General features: G+C 52.1%; 1 protein-coding gene across 1 annotated transcript in view; it reads right to left on the minus strand.

Annotated features, from left to right (window-relative positions):
* SHANK3 (SH3 and multiple ankyrin repeat domains 3) overlaps positions 1-16,748 on the minus strand; it is a 391,738-nt gene that overhangs the window by 234,178 nt on the left and 140,812 nt on the right. Inside the window, exon 11 of the mRNA XM_063134473.1 lies at positions 10,154-10,493. Within this exon, the coding sequence (XP_062990543.1) occupies positions 10,154-10,493 (340 nt within the window). The remainder of the gene's footprint in view (positions 1-10,153; positions 10,494-16,748) is intronic.

Consider the following 16,748-nt stretch of genomic DNA (forward strand, 5'->3'; position numbering starts at 1 on the left):
AGAGCGTGCAGATAGATTTTCCCATATCTGCATCCATCATGCAACTGCCTCCTCTTCAGAGACGTGCCAAAGCATTTCCCAAAAGCCTCTGCGGCCCTTGCTTGCTTGGGCAGCTGCGTAGTGGCAGTAAACGCTTATGTAATTTCAAAGGAAAATTGGACATACTTAAAACCAGAATAGAACAAGTTGTTTGTTACGATTATTGGCTATGACTATCGTAAAAGCCTTTTTCCATTCTAGTAGATTTTCGGAGCATCAGAAATAATAATAATAATAATAATAATAATAATAATAATATACAAAATAATACTTAAAGCAAATTCAAAATACTACACATAATCTTTTCCTGCTGCCTTTGGCTGGAAACTCCTCTCTGACCCCACTGACACCCTGAAGCCCTGCCTAACTTCACTTGGGGAAGGAAACTCTTATTTTCTTGAGAAGAATTGCTCTTCCCTTACATGCAAATGATTGAAGAATTAATCAATTAACTGTCTCATTATTCAAGCAAAACTCGTACAATTATTCAAAACTAAAAAAAAAACAAGAACATTTCATACGGTGGCAGCCCCAGTATTACAGAATAACAACGCTCATTTCCCCACACACGCTTTGCATGGACAATTAATCTTGCTTTGGATTGTGCCTGTGAGGGTGAAGCCTTCCCACCCGTAGTGCAAGCATCAGGGAAGACGGAAGAGGCATGCAGGCGTGGAGAGTAAGCCCCCGGTCATACGGTGACAGCCAGCACTGCCCTGTCTCCCATGTTACCCTCCTCCAAGAGTTCCTCCACATTCACAGTGTAGCTTCTCACGGCTTGTGCAACTTTCTCTCCTGGGAGCTGGAGACGAGGTCAATGGCATAAGTCACACTTCCATGCGACTGGGCGGTGTTGTGGCTCACCTGTATTTGCAGGTGGATGGGGGAGGGGCGCCTTCGCCAACCTGGTGCCACCCAGGTGTTCTGGACAGCAACTCCCAGAATTCTCAGCCCTAGAAAGCTGGGAATTCAACACATCTGGAGGATACCAGGGTGGGACCGAGTGCTTTTAGTGTAGCTGGTGTTTCAGCAAAGGCCGGGCCACCCACACAGTCCACGCCACAGAGCAGGCACATTATAAGAGGTGCTCACAGGAGCAATGCTCTCCGATGTTTTGAGCAACCAAGTGTTGACACAGTGCTCACCAGGGCTCTCACTGGGGAGACACCCACTCCGCTGGGCATTCTTTTGGAAGTCCCGGGGACCATACCGATGCAGCCTCACGAAGGAGTGCTGTAAGACCACAGGTGGCAGGTTCTGGGTGCACTCAGTGCAGCTGAGAGGCGCCATGTGACAGATCGGATGTATCATGGGCCCCAACCCTTGGGAAGGCCTCTTGCACAAGCCCCTCTGAAATGAGCAGGAGCTGACAAGAGCTATGCTCCTCCAAACCCCCCCCCCCCAGGCTGGTCCTTCGCTGCCAGTTTTTAGTGTTCTTCTGCAGGAGAACTTCCCGGTGGATTGGTTCCCATTGTAACCAGTGGGAAGTGGGGCCATCACTTAGGTTTTGCAGTGCGGGCCAAGGGAGGGGGGGTGCCAGTCTCTCCACTTGGTCGGTGAAGGAGAGAAACGCCCGGCCTGCCTGCTAAAACACGCAGCCTGCACCCAAGGCCCCTTTCTGAATGCTAGCGCTGCATTTCAATAAATGGATCCATCCAGGGGCGGAGGGTGGAGGTGGGCGGGAGCAAATTAATTCCCACGACTAACAAACGCAAGCGCAAACAGCCAGAGACAGGCAATTGATTATGGTCGAGCCTCCGGGGAGGGGTCAGGGAATATTAAAAATAAAATCCTCAGGTTCTTGGTGTCTGCTTTGTAATAAAGCACCAGCCCGAGTTCGGTGTGTGTGTGTGTGTGTGTGTGTGGAGTGACAGGGAGAAGTAATTGGCTTGCAGAAATCCTCCAGAAAGAGAAAATGCAGCAGCTGGAGCTAAATGCCTTTTTGCTGGTGTTGAAGGCTGAAGCTGCCAGTTCACAGGAGTGGGAGCCTGTAGGGACGGAGTTCTAAAGGTGGTTCCCTCCGTGCTCACCAGGAGCCATTCAGAGGTCCAGCTGCCCTCTCTAGTTACTTGAAAGATTTGAACCCAGTCACCTCACCTGGCAGTCCACTCTGCTTCTCCTGCCTTCTCATGGACCAGGTACTGTATGTTGCTGCTTAGGGTGACCACATGAAAAGGAGGACCGGGCTCCTGTATCTTTAACAGTTGTACTGAGAAGGGAATTTCAGCAGGTGTCATTTGTATATATGGGGAACCTGCTGGAATTCCCTATTCATCACAACAGTTAAAGCTGCAGGAGCCTTGCCCTCCTGACCAGATACAAAAGAGGTCAGGGCTCCTGCAGCTTTAACTGTTGTGATGAATAGGGAATTCCAGAAGGCGCTGCATCTTCTGGAATTGCCCTTTTCTATACAACTGTTAAAGATACAGGAACCAGGTCCTTCTTTCCACAGGGTCACCCTAGTTGAAGAACTGAGCAAAGATGGATAGAGAGATAGATACCGACAGCATGGCAGAAAATCAAGAACATCTCAGGGAAGTCAGCCTTGGAATTTCAACGAGGCAGGGCTTTGCGCGTCCCAGAAATCCAAGTTCCCTTACTTAGGATTTTCAGAAGTGGAGTTCGATAGCACTGCAAACCTCTTTCCTCCCCCAAACAGCTACAGAGGCCGCTTCCCCAGTTTTTTGGCTCCGTTCGCTGGGATGGCTGCATTTCAAGGACTCGGATAACAGATTGAAAGCGCGTGAAATCCACGCAGAACCCAGCTGGCCAAGGCTCTGCAGAAGAGAGCAACCGCAGCGCTCCCGTTTGGCAGGAAGCGCTAAAGGCCATTACGGATCAAGAAAACAAACGGCTTACACAAAGATCCGCCCGGGGCTCTTTTCCCCGAGAATGGATGGCCCTCCTGTTGACAAATGGCGCTCTTGGGAGCTGGCAGAAGAGTCCGAAGGAAGGACTGGGAGCCTTCTGGCCCGGAAAAGGAACTGGTGGGCAGGCCTGGCCTTGCTCAGAACAACACAAACCCAGGAGGGGCGAAGGAGAGGCCCGGCACATCCACCCCATGCGGGAAATGGACCCCGTAAGCTCATTTTCAGATTCAGATTCATTCTCCTAATATGAGTCCAGACAAGAGCCTTTTAATTGGAGAAGTCGGGGACTGACTCTGGGACCTTCTGCATGGAAAGCATGGCTCCACCACTGGGCTGCGACTTAAAAGACAGGATGCATGGTTTCAAGTTATACAGAATTCTTCCATTGGCTGCAAGAAGAATTCTGTGTAACTCAACGATTTGCCTCCTGCATTAAACAACTGCTGGACTACATTTTTAAAATGTTCTGTTTATGGTTCTGTGGGACTAACACGGTTGCTAAGATCTGCATCGGAATCTTAGCAACCACGCTGGTTCCCCAGAATAAGAAACAGAGAAGCGGAGACAATGCCTTTTTATTTAGGCCAACTCATGTTTAATGCAGAAGGCAGGAGGATGGTCCGCAGGGAAAAGCCTCTGACAGGTGACGCTGACAAGGGATTTCTCACCTGCCTTGGTCAACAGGTGGAAAGAACTTGACAAGCACCTTCCAAAGCGTAGGGAAATGATATGCCATTTGTCATGGGAATAAGCTGCGCCTCCTCCTCTCATTTGCACCTGCTGGGAGAAGCCCACCCAGCCCCTCTCTGAATGGTTCCACCTCTCAAGGGGCAGGGAGTTCCCATGTCAATCAATGGGCTTCGGTGTGAGCCATCCTTGCAGCCACTTCGATTTCGGTATTATGGATGCGACTTTATAAATATGTCCTCAGGCGCTGAACGACTCAGTTGTCGCTCCTTTTTTGTAAAGCAGCAAGATGTGGAGTCGCACAGAGCCCTGCTATTTCGTCCAATCGGGACTCACTGAAAGCAGAAGGCCATAGAATCATAGAATCACAGAATCGTAGAGTTGGGAGGGGCCTACAAGGCCTTCAAGTCCAACCCCCTGCTCAATGCAGGGATCCACCCTAAAGCATCCCTGACAGAGGGTTTTCCAGCTGCCTCTTGAAGGCCTCTAGTGTGGGAGAGCCCACCACCGCCCTGGGTCATTGGATCTATTGTCGTACTGCTCTAACAGTCAGGAAGTTTTTCCTGATGTCGAGCCGGAATCTGGCTTCCTTTAACTTGAGCCCGTTATTCCGTGTCCTGCACTCTGGGAGGATCGAGAAGAGATCCTGGCCCTCCTCTGTGTGACAACCTTTTCAGTATTTGAAGAGTGCTCTCATGTCTCCCCTCCATCTTCTCTTCTCCAGGCTAAACAGGCCCAGTTCTTTCAGTCTCATGAGAAGAGTTCCGTGTGCAGCTTCAAAATGGGCGAGCCTCCTGGCCCTTTCGCAGACCCAAGCAAGGGTCTCTTCTGGCCCACCCCAGGAACCCTTTTAAGGCCGTCTTCTGGAGACAATTCCAGGCCCTGCTTGACCTGCCGTCTACTAAAAGACTATTTTTCCCCTCCCAAAAAGGGCGGAGAGAAGAGCTGGACCATTTCAGGCCCAGTCCTAAGGGGTGTCTTGAGGCAGGGTTACTGCTGAGCCTACGAGCTACATGGTCACTGCTCTACATGGGATGTGATTTGTGCAAAGCCATGGAGACTCAAGAAGGGATTGGCTACATTGCTCTGATGTCAGAGAGGGGTGGCGCAGGCAGGAAGCCCTAGGGAGGGCAGGGCAGGAGGACAGGCCTAGGGAAGGAGGAGGAGGCGGGTGGTGGAGAGGTTGCTTGGTGACGGAGGAGCGGAAGACGGGAGTGTTCAAGAGGGCTGTGGAAAAGGGCAGAAGAGGCAGCGCTGGCTCCAGGTTTGTGAGGGTCCTGGGGAAAGACACCCCCCATGAGCCCCCTCCTTCAGAGAGATCACCTGGACAGGCAGAGAGCCAGGGAGCAAGCAGGCAGTTGCACCCGGTCCTCCTCCTCCTCCTCGCCACCACCAATCATAGAATCATAGAATAGCAGAGTTGGAAGGGACCAACAAGGCCATCGAGTCCAACCCCCTGCTCAATGCAGGAATCCACCCTAAAGCATCCCTGACAGATGGTTGTCCAGCTGCCTCTTGAAGGCCTCTAGGGTAGGAGAGCCCACCACCTCCCTAGGTAACTGGTTCCATTGTCGTACTGCTCTAACAGTCAGGAAGTTTTTCCTGATGTCCAGCCGGAATCTGGCTTCCTTTAACTTGAGCCCGTTATTCCGTGTCCTGCACTCTGGGAGGATCGAGAAGAGATCCTGGCCCTCCTCTGTGTGACAACCTTTTAAGTGTTTGAAGCGTGCTCTCATGTCTCCCCTCCATCTTCTCTTCTCCAGGCTCAACATGCCCAGTTCTTTCAGTCTCTCTTCATAGGGCTTTGTTTCTAGACCCCTGATCATCCGGGTTGCCCTCTTCTGAACACGCTCCAGCTTGTCTGCGTCCTTCTTGAATTGTGGAGCCCAGAACTGGACGCAATACTCTAGATGAGGCCTAACCAGGGCCGAATAGAGAGGAACCAGGACCTCACGTGATTTGGAAGCTAGACTTCTATTAATGCAGCCCAAAATAGCATTTGCCTTTCTTGCAGCCACATCGCACTGTCGGCTCCTATTCAGCTTTTGGGGCCGGAGCGAGAGGCAGGTGAACAAGCAATGAGGAAGAGGAGGAGCAATGCCACGTGGGAGGGGGGGCTCTTGCCAGTGGGCCCCTGCTGAAGAGTGGGCTCTCGGCAGGTGCCCGACCAGCCCTCCTACCCTTGACGCAGGAGAGAAAGTGGGCACAAGCACAGGAGCTGCAGAGGGATGAGAGGCTCTAAGGACCAAAGATGAGACAGAAATGACCGGCCAGGGCCGCGTTGGTCGGCTGCCGCTCCTGCTCGGACCGCTCTTCCAGCCACCGCAGCCCCTCCCTTCCTTCAGCCCTGCCCCTAAAGCCACTTGCTGTGCTTTTGTCTTCTGCTGGACGGCCCTCACATCCCCCCCCCCACACACACTTCTTTCCCGTGGCTTGCTTCCATCTCCCTCCCCTCTTGGAGCAGAGACTTGTTTCGGAGGCTATTCTTCAGTAAATTATTATTATTACATACTTATTAATTATTACATTTATATACCGCCCCATAGCCGAAGCTCTCTGGGCGGTTCACAAAGTGCATTGTATGCACTGTATGCTGGCACTGCATAAAACAGCAACGCACCTTTGGCCAAAGGCCTCCAGCTTCGATACTCGTGCCCCCAAAAGACCGGGATGGGGCATGGCCACCACAGAGCCAAGACTCAGGGGAGCCGGGCGGTTCCCCCTGGGGGAGGCTGCTCTAAAGCGCGAGGGGCACGGGGGAGCCACAGCCCCCGACTCAGATGGGCACGGACCTGGATTTTTCCTGTCCTTGCTCCGCCTCTTGGACTGCCACTTGGTGGTGTATTCTGGCCCTGACACCGGCAGTTCTATTCCATGGCCACAAGTTGTATATCCAGGCTGCCAAGGTCTAACCTGGCAAGGCTGTGGGGGGGGGGGTGTGCGTGTGTGTGTGTGTGTGTGTGTGTGTGTGTGTGTGTGTGTGTGTGAGAGAGAGAGAGAGAGAGAGAGAGAGAGAGAGAGAGAGAGAGAGAGAGGTCAATGGCAGCCAGAGGCCATCAGAGCTTGGCCTTCCAACATATGAAGGAATACCATATTTCTCCGATTGTAAGACGCCATCGATTGTAAGACGCACACTGATTTCAGTACCAACAACAACAAAAGCTTTGATTCTAAGAAATAATAAACGCACCCGCGATTCTAAGACGCACCCCATTTTTAGAGATGTTTATATGGGGGGGAAAAGTGCGTCTTAGAATCGAAGAAATAGGGTACTAGAGCAGAGAGTGCCCCTGAGCACGCAGAGTGGGCCTTCCGTGCACCACTGACTAAGAACCAGGCCTTGCAAAACTGGGGCGAGGCGGCAAGACTTGGGCCAGATCCAGCTGCTAGAGGGTGCGTTGGCCTCACCCAAATGGCCCTGACGGGAAACGGCCCCACAGTTGCATCCACACTGCAGCACCTTAGTGACGGCCTCCAAAGCATCACCTGCAGAGTTAAGGTGTGATATGCTGTGGTGGGGGATACCTGAAGCAGCCCCAACAGGTACTGGGATGACTCCTTTCGTGGGACCCCCTCCACTCACTGACGATCCAAAATTCAGGTATCCCGAGGATGGGTGGAAGGCTCTCTGTGGCGATGCTAAGGCATGCCCGAGGATCTGAGAGATCCCGAAACAAGCATCTTTCTGCTACTTCACGTACTGAGGCAGCTTTTGTCCACAGCATCCTTGAAGTTGGATGGCCTTGTAGGCCCCTTCCAATCCTGCTATTCTATGATTCTATGAAGTATGGAAGGAGCTTCCTGTTTTGTTCACCGTTGCAACACCGCTCAGTTAATTATATCTTTGCCACTTGATTCTTTGACACCCAAGCGTTTCACCTCCTCCCGTTTCTCCGCTCGGAACACTCTCGTGCCGAGGGAGGCGGGGGGTCCTTCCCATCATACTCCGTGGGTCGCCAAGGGCCTCCTGAGCTATCTTGCCCCGCTGCTACCCAGGGCACTTGGCCAGAGGAATGCAGGCAAACAACCGAAGGGGCTTTGCACCATCACAAGCAGGTCTGGGGTGTGTGTGTGTGTGTGTGTGTGTGTGTGTACGCTCTGCTATTTTGGTGGCCAAGGGACAGGACGGTAACTTGTCATTGCTTGGAATTGCTATGAAATGTCAGGGGAACCAGGCACTGACAGGCTGCAATCCCAGCACTTGACCAGGATATCATTACCACCATCATCGGCGTGGGGGTTTAAGCACCTAAAAAGCCGTGCTGCCTGCAGGCTTACAATCTAAATAGATACATGGAAAGAAAGAGAAAGAGAAAGAGAGAAAGAGAGAAAGAGAGAAAGAGAGAGAGAAAGAAAGAAAGAAAGAAAGAAAGAAAGAAAGAAAGAAAGAAAGAAAGAAAGAAAGAAAGAGAGAGAGAGAGAGGAAGGAAGGAAGGAAGGAAGGAAGGAAGGAAGGAAGGAAGAGGGGGGAGAGCCGACAACAGAGAAGAGAGACGCTGAACTGAAATTCCTCTGATAATTGGAAAAGGCGCGAGGAAGGAGACGATGTCTTGTGAGGTATTGGACTGCACGAATATCTGGGGGGGAAATGGGCTCCAGGCATACAGCGTCAGACGCTCTGGAAGGCTTTTTGAGATGAGGAGCCGGATAAAAATACTATAAATAAATAAATAAATAAATAAATAACGGATGTGATGTTTTGACTCACTAAAAGGCTGCTACCAGAGAGACAACGGACATGCATGTAGACGGTCTCTCCCACACCTCTCCCTCTCTCATCTTCCCTCATCTATCTATCGATCCATCCCCAAACACACGTCCCGTCATGCTTTCCTCACCTCTGCTGTCCACCCACCCTCTCCTCTCCCCCATTCACACTCCTTTCCTGCCGACAGAGATTGGCTTCCTTCTTCCCTCAGGCCCAGGGTGGGGCTAATCCCCGGAAGCCTCCCGCCATCGATTCACCCCGTGATGAGGCAGAGAAGCAGGGGCACCCCCAGAGCCATGTGGCGCTGGCAAAGGGGACAGGTTGGGAGACCAGGCCCCAGCACCCGCTCGGCTCTCCGTCAGGACTCACTGCTCAAAGCGAAAGCAGCTCACTGCAGCTTTGACCAGCTCCCACGCACTGAGAGGCAACCGGCCCCCTCGTTCCAAAATGTAGTAACTTTTGGTGACAAGAAAAAGGAATAGTGAAGAAAGGAACTATGAAAGGAACTTGAGCAGAGGGTTGGACTCGATGGCCTTGTAGGCCCCTTCCAACTCTGCTATTCTATGATTCTATGAACTACTGATGAAGACGTTTATGGGAAAGGAAGAATATCTCTAGTTTTCAGTAACCCATAAATGCTTCCTGGTTTAATACATCAACAAAGAGCACAAAGCCACGAGAGAGACTCACACGGGCACCCAGCCTCACCTTCGCACGGCTGGCACCCTCTCGCTGGGCATTAATAACCTGAACTGAGCCAGACGATCTGAGGTTGTTACGCAGGCTGAAAGAACCCGGCCCATCCCAGCCAGTCCCTTTCCAGACGCCGTCGCAAAGACAAGGTGCTGACCTGATCACTCCTCCAAAAGCCCGTCGGCCTGGATTCTACCAACTGGGGGCTTTGGAGACGCCTCTTCCAGGATGCCGTTTTCCGGGGCCCAGCAGTGAGAACTGGAAAGGCCATTTCAGCTCCCCCTTCCCAAGAGTGGCTGGGCTTGCTGCTCCACCACACGCGTGCCCAGATCCACGTGGAGAGGCGCTCGTGTAAACCGGGCCATGCACAGATGCAGCCACGGCAGCTCAGAAGAGCGTGGCTGCAACTACGCGAAGCGCCACTGGTTACATCCATGTACATCACAGTTCCCATGAACTCCCCGTCCCCCGCCAGAGAACAGCAGCTAAGGTGCAGGACGCATGGGATGGTGTGGGCAACTGGAGGGCTGTGCCGCCTCCCCGCCCCACAAAGGGCCCCTAGCCCCACTTGCCAGGGCCCTCCCCGCCTCCAACGCATTCCCACCCCCGCCAGACCCGCGCAAGGCAAGAGCGGATCCAGTTGGCCATGCCAGATGTTGGCTGACTGCCTCCCCTGGGCCACCTCCCCGTGGAATGCTTTAAAGACATGCACCGTTGCCATGCCAATGGCAGACCTGCCGATAGAAGCAGGCGTGCACGCTGTCGAAGAACAGGATCGGGTGGGGAAGACGGAGCGAGGGAGCACAGACTCACACAAAGCAGCGGGCTGGCAAGGCCCTGGGCAGCTCTCTGGCTCTCCGAGACGCCGGTGGTAGCAAGAGATGCAGGGTCTCGGGGAGGGCAGGGCGCTGGCCAGGCCTTCCCAGGGCCACCGGCTCCCTGGAACCCACCCACGGCCTGGATCACACCTCGCAGGCCCCCTCCAAGCGATCCACCCCGCCAGTGGGCCGCTACGAGGCCCAGCAGCTGCCAGCACTGGCCCTCGCCCCCGCAGGGAGCAGCTCAACCAGCTGGGAAGTGCGGGACGCTGCTGGGCGGACCACGGCGGTGCCCCCCCTCCGCCCCCCGGCCTCTGCCCCAGGGCTGCTCTTCTCACCTGGCCTTCCCACGGCTGCTTCTCCTGAGTGTGTGGGCATCGGCCTCCTTCTCTTCCTGCACGCGCTGCAGCGATGGGGAGCGGCTGTGGGTGCTCCGGGAGCTGCCCGTGCTGACCAGGCTGCTGTCCCCTAGCCCCACCCCGACAGCGGCTTCCTGCATCTGAGCCAGCAGCTGTGGGGGCAGGCTGCGGAGCGAGGGCACTGGAGAGTAGGACGGGCGGCTCTCGGACTTCAAATTGTTGTCGCTAGCAGACCTCTGCAGCAGGCGGGGGGAGGAGAGGCCGCCCACACCGATGACCCGTCTCCTCTTCGTGTAGCTAGGAGTTTCTCTAAAAGGCACTGCAAGGGAGAAAGAAAGAAAGAAAGAAAGAAAGAAAGAAAGAAAGAAAGAAAGAAAGAAGGTGTGGGAGGAGAGATCCCAATGAATGAGTGGCATTAGCTGCACCTGCTGCAAGTGAACAAAACAAAACAACAATGCACTTCAATCTACTTTAGGGCTGTTCAGTTAACTCCAATGCACTTTGACTTAAATGCACAACCAGGACCACAGATGGACTATTGAAGTGTAAATGGTTTTGGAAAGGAGCTTAACAGCTTTTGTTAAAAAGCCGGGTGGAAAACAACTGGTGCTAAAGTAGGTTCCTGACCAGTAACCCGTGGGCCAATTTACGGCAGAAAACTGGGACCAAGGGCCAAGAACACTCAGTCCATGGCAGGCAGTGCTGAAGTACCACAGGCTCCACCCCTGGATGGATGCTCGTTGGCCCACCAAAGAAGAAGTGGGAGATTGGGTCCGCAGGGAGTACTACAACAAAGCAGCCCTCCGCTCTTGGAAACAGGACCTTCCCCACCACACATCAGGAGAGTCAGTTCAAAGCACCCAACACTCATACCAGGAGCAGGGCCTTCTCTGCTGTGGCACCCCAGCTATGGAATGAGCTCCCTAAGGAGGTTCGCTTGGCACCTACATTATATGCTTTTAGACACCGGGTGAAGACCTTTTTATTCTCCCAGCATTTTAACAGTCTATAAATAAATTTTAACTTGGTGTTTTGAATTTGTATTTGTATTTTAAGTTTGCATTTCTGCACTGCTGCTGGTTTTATTCTGGTTGTGCTTTTAAATTGTATTTTATATCATGTTTTTATATTTATTTATTTATTACATTTATATACTGCCCCATAGCCGAAGCTCTCTGGGTGGTTTGTTTTATACTTTGAATGGTTTTAACTTTTGTGAACCACCCAGAGAGCTTCAGCTATGGGTCAGTATAAAAATCCAAGAAATAAATAAATAAATAATATTGGGTAACTCCACCCTCAGGGTGCTGCAGCTTCTGCCCTGTGTGCTCAGGTCCTGACTGCCCCGAGGTCTGCTCAAAGTGTCCCAGGCCACTACTAAGAGCAGGTGGGGCTGGTGACGTGCTGGAAAATCAACGCCTGGGTGTGCTGTGAAGGGATCACTACCCAAGCGCTTGGCTGAGTGCCGAAACCTCTCCACAGCCTCAGGCCTTGCAAGCTACCAACAAACTTTCGTAGCGAAAAGACAACAGAGACTTTTTCCAGGGATGCAAAAAATCACTATGCGTTTCCCCCTTCTCCTCACTTGTGTACTGAAATCTGCCCACTTAAGCTTAACGCTTCGTCAAGCAGACAGCATCCACAAAAGCTTAAGCCCGAATAGATGAGTCCGCCTTTAAGGTGCCACCAGGCCCTTAGTTGATCTTGTTCCTAGCCCGTTCAAAGAAAAACATCCTGAATATGGGTAATGCCTGAGAAGCAGCCACCGTGATTTCAAATGGCCACGGAGGCTCCACGCACGGCCCACGGAGGCTTCGGCTCCCTTTGTGGGGTCCTGACCCCTCCCCGCTCAAGCCCACACGCAGTGAAGCTGGTCCCTGGACAGTACTGCAGCCAAGGACTGGATGACATTAGGGATGTGGATTCATGCCCCATATGTCATCCAGGCTACGGAGGACTATGGTTTTTTTGGGGGGGGGGGTCATTTAGCCTACCACCCATAATATGCCCCCCTCTTCTGACTGAAAACATTTTCTCTAGAAACATGACCTTTAATTCTGAAACAGTTGGAAGAGGAACATTTTCCGACTAAAAGTTCTTGTTAAATTTTATTTATTTGTTTGTTTGAAACTTTTACGCTGCTCTGCGCTCTCTGCCATTGGCCAGCAACAACGTTAAAACCCCCGAGTTCAAAACCCACCTGGAAACCAAATTGCTTTGGTTGTGTTTACACTGTGCTGCCTTTGGTTTCATAGAATAGCAGAGTTGGACTCGATGGCCTTGTAGGCCCCTTCCAACTCTGCTATTTGATGAAACCAAAGGCAGCACAGTGTAAACACAACCAAAGCAATGTTAACGTCGCTGCTGACTTGGCCCAATATCGCTGACGCAGCTTTCTTGGAGCTACTGTAAATAACGCCACCCTGGGCGTGATAAAGTTGTTGCTATAACCAAGCAGGCTACAAATGATTGCTTCTGCTCACTAACCATCTCTTGTTCGAAGAAAACACTCTAGGAACGCGAGATTAATGTGCATTCTGGCAAGAGGAGAAAGCTGCCCTGACTGCCATCCGCCAGCGGAAAAAGCCTTCCAACGGATCCACCCCAGAAAATGAGCAGAGAGGTTCCAGGCACATCCCTCCATCATCAGCCAGAGGACGGGCACCGTCACGGGTGAGCTATGGCTCTACGCCCTCACGGCGCTTCCACAGGCCACATGGAGAAACCAGCTCCTTATGTGTGCAGACTTGAGGAAGCAGGGAATTGCATCCAGGAAAATGTGTGTCCCTGACCTCAGGCGGAACTGGTGGGAGCAGCAGTGGCAGAAAAAGCCAACCTGTGAAAGTACGCAGCGAACGTCTGTTTTGAATTTTGTATACTTTTCAATGTTCACTGTTTTTTAACTTTTGTAAACTGCCCAGAGAGCTTTGGCTATGGGGTGGGATATCAATGTAATAAATCAAATCAAATCAAAGCATGTGACCCCAAGCGTAGGAATTCCACTGGAAAGTCTGCTCTGCTCTCCAGCCACGTCGTTGCCCAGGGCAGAACCAATCTCTATATTCCCCCAAGACTCCATGGGAACGTGCCCCTCTTGGGAATGTACCCCGTTGCGGGGGGCGGAGGGGAAGGGGGGTTGCATGTTTAAATGGCCCCAGACATAAAATCATCCTGCACTCCAGGAATGAGCATGTCAGGGAGAAGGCAAAGCTGAAAGTCCATCTCCCTCACATGCTAGTTGTCTATGTTCAGGGAGTGTCTTTTTTAAAGAGCAGACAAGCATCACTCCGTCATGAAATGCCCGGCTCAGTGTGAAATACAAAAACTTCTTCAACAGGTGTGACCTGTTGTGGAGACATGAGGGGAGACATGATAGCACTCTTCAAATACTTCAAAGGTTGTCACACAGAGGAGGGCCAGGATCTCTTCTCGATCCTCCCAGAGTGCAGGACACGGAATAACGGGCTCAAGTTAAAGGAAGCCAGATTCCAGCTGGACATCAGGAAAAACTTCCTGACTGTTAGAGCAGTACGACAATGGAATCAGTTACCTAGGGAGGTTGTGGGCTCTCCCACACTAGAGGCCTTCAAGAGGCAGCTGGACAAGCATCTGTCAGGGATGCTTTAGGGTGGATTCCTGCATTGAGCAGGGGGTTGGACTCGATGGCCTTGTAGGCCCCTTCCAACTCTGCTATTCTATGATTCCATGATTCTATGACCCTAGTGCACCCCGCTGTACTCCGTGAGTGTGCCAGCAGGCCCAAGACCTCAGCCAAAGGGGCCCTTAGGAGCGGCCAAAGCCCCACACGGCACTGGGCCAAGGGCAGGGAAAGATGGACCTCCTGCCTCAAGCAAGAAGGCTCTTGACATCCCAGCTAGACAAGGGTGGTGGCTGGGCTCTCTCTTATTCCCATTCCTTCTCCTTCTCCTCCTCCTCCTCCACCTCCTCCTCCATTTCCTTCCACGTATGCAACTTTGTCTCAGAGATGCGCAGATTACAAACGCTTGTGAACCTCCTCGTTGTCATGGAAACTTGATACATTTATTCTGTTATCAGTGTAATGGCTCTGTGGTGCTTGGAATTTATTCCAAAAGCCTCACAGCCGTCCGGACCCCCGTACAACCTGCCCTGCTGCATCAGGGCCAGGTGGATCCAACCAGGTGTGTCTTGGGGGGGTGGGGAGAAAAAACAAGCCGAAGGCAGAGGCGGAACCAAGGATAATCTCAAAAAATATTATTTGTTTGAAAAAAGATTTATTCAAGATAGCCTACACTGTCATGATTTCATTGCTTTTTGAGCAAACAACTGTAACAACCATTTGAATTGCCCTGAGTAAGGACTTTTTTGTCCAAAACGCGTAGGCTATCTTCAATAAATCTTTTTTCAAACAAACAATATTTTTTGAGATTATCAGAGAATCATAGAATAGCACAGTTGGAAGCGGCCTACAAGGCCATCGAGTCCAACCCCCTGCTCAGGGCAGGAATCCACCCTAAAGCATCCCTGACAGATGCTTGTCCAGCTGCCTCTTGAAGGCCTCTAGTGTGGGAGAGCCCACAACCTCCCTAGGTCACTGGTTCCATTGTCGTACTGCTCTAACAGTCAGGACATTTTTCCTGATGTCCAGCTGGAATCTGGCTTCCTTTAACTTGAGCCCGTTATTCCGTGTCCTGCACTCTGGGAGGATTGAGAAGAGATCCTGGCCCTCCTCAATCTTATCTTCTCCAGGCTAAACATGCCCAGTTCTTTCAGTCTCTCTTCATAGGGCTTTGTTTCTAGTCCCCTGATCATCCTGGTTGCCCTCCTCTGAACCCCCTCCAGCTTGTCTGCATCCTTCTTGAATTGTGGAGCCCAGAACTGGATGCAATACTCTAGATGAGGCCTAACCAGGGCTGAATAGAGAGGAACCAGTACCTAACGTGATTTGGAAGCTATGCTTCTATTAATGCAGCCCAAAATAGCATTTGCCTTTCTTGCAGCCGTATTGCACTCAGTTTCGCCCCTGCCTTCGGCTCCTCCTGCCTGGGGGGGGGGAGCCCACAAGCAGGATATGGGGGGGGGGCAGGACAGCAGCCCCTCCCTCCCTCGTTTGTCTACAGCAAGTGGTAGCCAGAAGGCCCCCCCAACCACAAGCCCCCAGGAATGTGTCTTATCCCCTGAGGCCCAAAGCAGGCAGGGGGTCATTCACATCTTTAGCCCTGGCCTGCCTGATTCTTCAGATAAATAGCCAGTGGGGGTGAGGGGTGGGGAGGGTCAGATTGGGACCATGGCATGGTGGGGGAGGGGGGATCTAGCCCTTTGCCCTTGCTATGGCCCCAATCCAAGTTGTGGGGATCCTCACCCGCTATTTGCAATGAGAGGAAAACCATGGGGCCAATGAACAATTTCTTCTCATTGTAAATAACAGATATCTCCCCTCCTTCCAAGATAAAGCCCCCTTCCCCCATACTGTGACCCCAATCCAGCTCAGGACCTCTCGTGCTGGCTTTTATATATTTAATCAGGCAAGCAAGATGTGAAGAACGTGAATAGCCCCACGTCTCCATTGACTGTAAGCTAGAAACAATCACCGAATCTGACGGCAGAGAAGTTCCCTCAATTCAGGGTGTCTTTGTGACGAAGCCCTTTCCTTTGCCTGTCTTGAATCTCCTGCCAGTCACGGTCTTTGGGTGACCCCAAGAACTGATACCATGAGAGAATGAGAAAAATGCTCCATCTCCACTCTCAGCTTTGCCCAGGAAAGGGCAGGGCACTGACAGCTAAACCAAAGAACAGCTGGACCAGACCCACCGCCTGCCTGGTCCGAAGGCCAACCGGGGTGGGGTGGGGTGGAGGTGGGAGTGTCTATACACACTTCCCCTGGACTTGCCTCTGCCCCCAGCAACACCCACTGGCTGAACCCGAACCGAGGCCACCACTGACAGGTGAAGAAACAACGTGGTGACCTCAGAGCAACTAAAAAATATTGTGGTAAAGTGACACCGAGACAAAACGCAATTGGGGGTTGGGGTGGTAAAAGCCCGATGTGGCTGCATCATATAAACGACACTGTGCCATTGCACAGCCACAACGGGGTAAATAGACCGTATAGACACTGCTGCGTTCTTGCTGACCTCCCATTCATTTCAATAGGCCTGTGCCGGAGAACTTCCTGGCACCTTGTGCGCCACTGGTATCATTGACAGGATAAGTGGAGCGGCTGAAAATGCCAGGAGATGTTTTGATGCTTAGGAACAGCGGCGGCGGCTTCAGGCGAAAGGTGTTTGACAGTAAAATAGGCCAGGAAAGGCTCTCCAAATGCCCGTGTTGGGCTGCCACAGAGCTCAGCAGGCTGCGCTGATTCAATTATGGTTCATGTGCTCCTGTCCAGAGGAGACAGCCGGCAGCTCCGATTTCAAGGTTGTTTACATAATGGACAGGCACTGGTCTGCTCAGAAACGGAGCCTGCCAAGTCCCTCTCCAAAGAAGTTTTGCTTGGTTTAAATAAACAAAACAAGGCAAAACTTGCACACCACCAAACACACACACACACACACACACACACACACACACACACCACCCTACAGGAACAAAG

Source organism: Elgaria multicarinata, chromosome 9 (genome assembly GCF_023053635.1).
Source record: "Elgaria multicarinata webbii isolate HBS135686 ecotype San Diego chromosome 9, rElgMul1.1.pri, whole genome shotgun sequence".
Taxonomy (NCBI): Eukaryota; Metazoa; Chordata; class Lepidosauria; order Squamata; family Anguidae; genus Elgaria; species Elgaria multicarinata.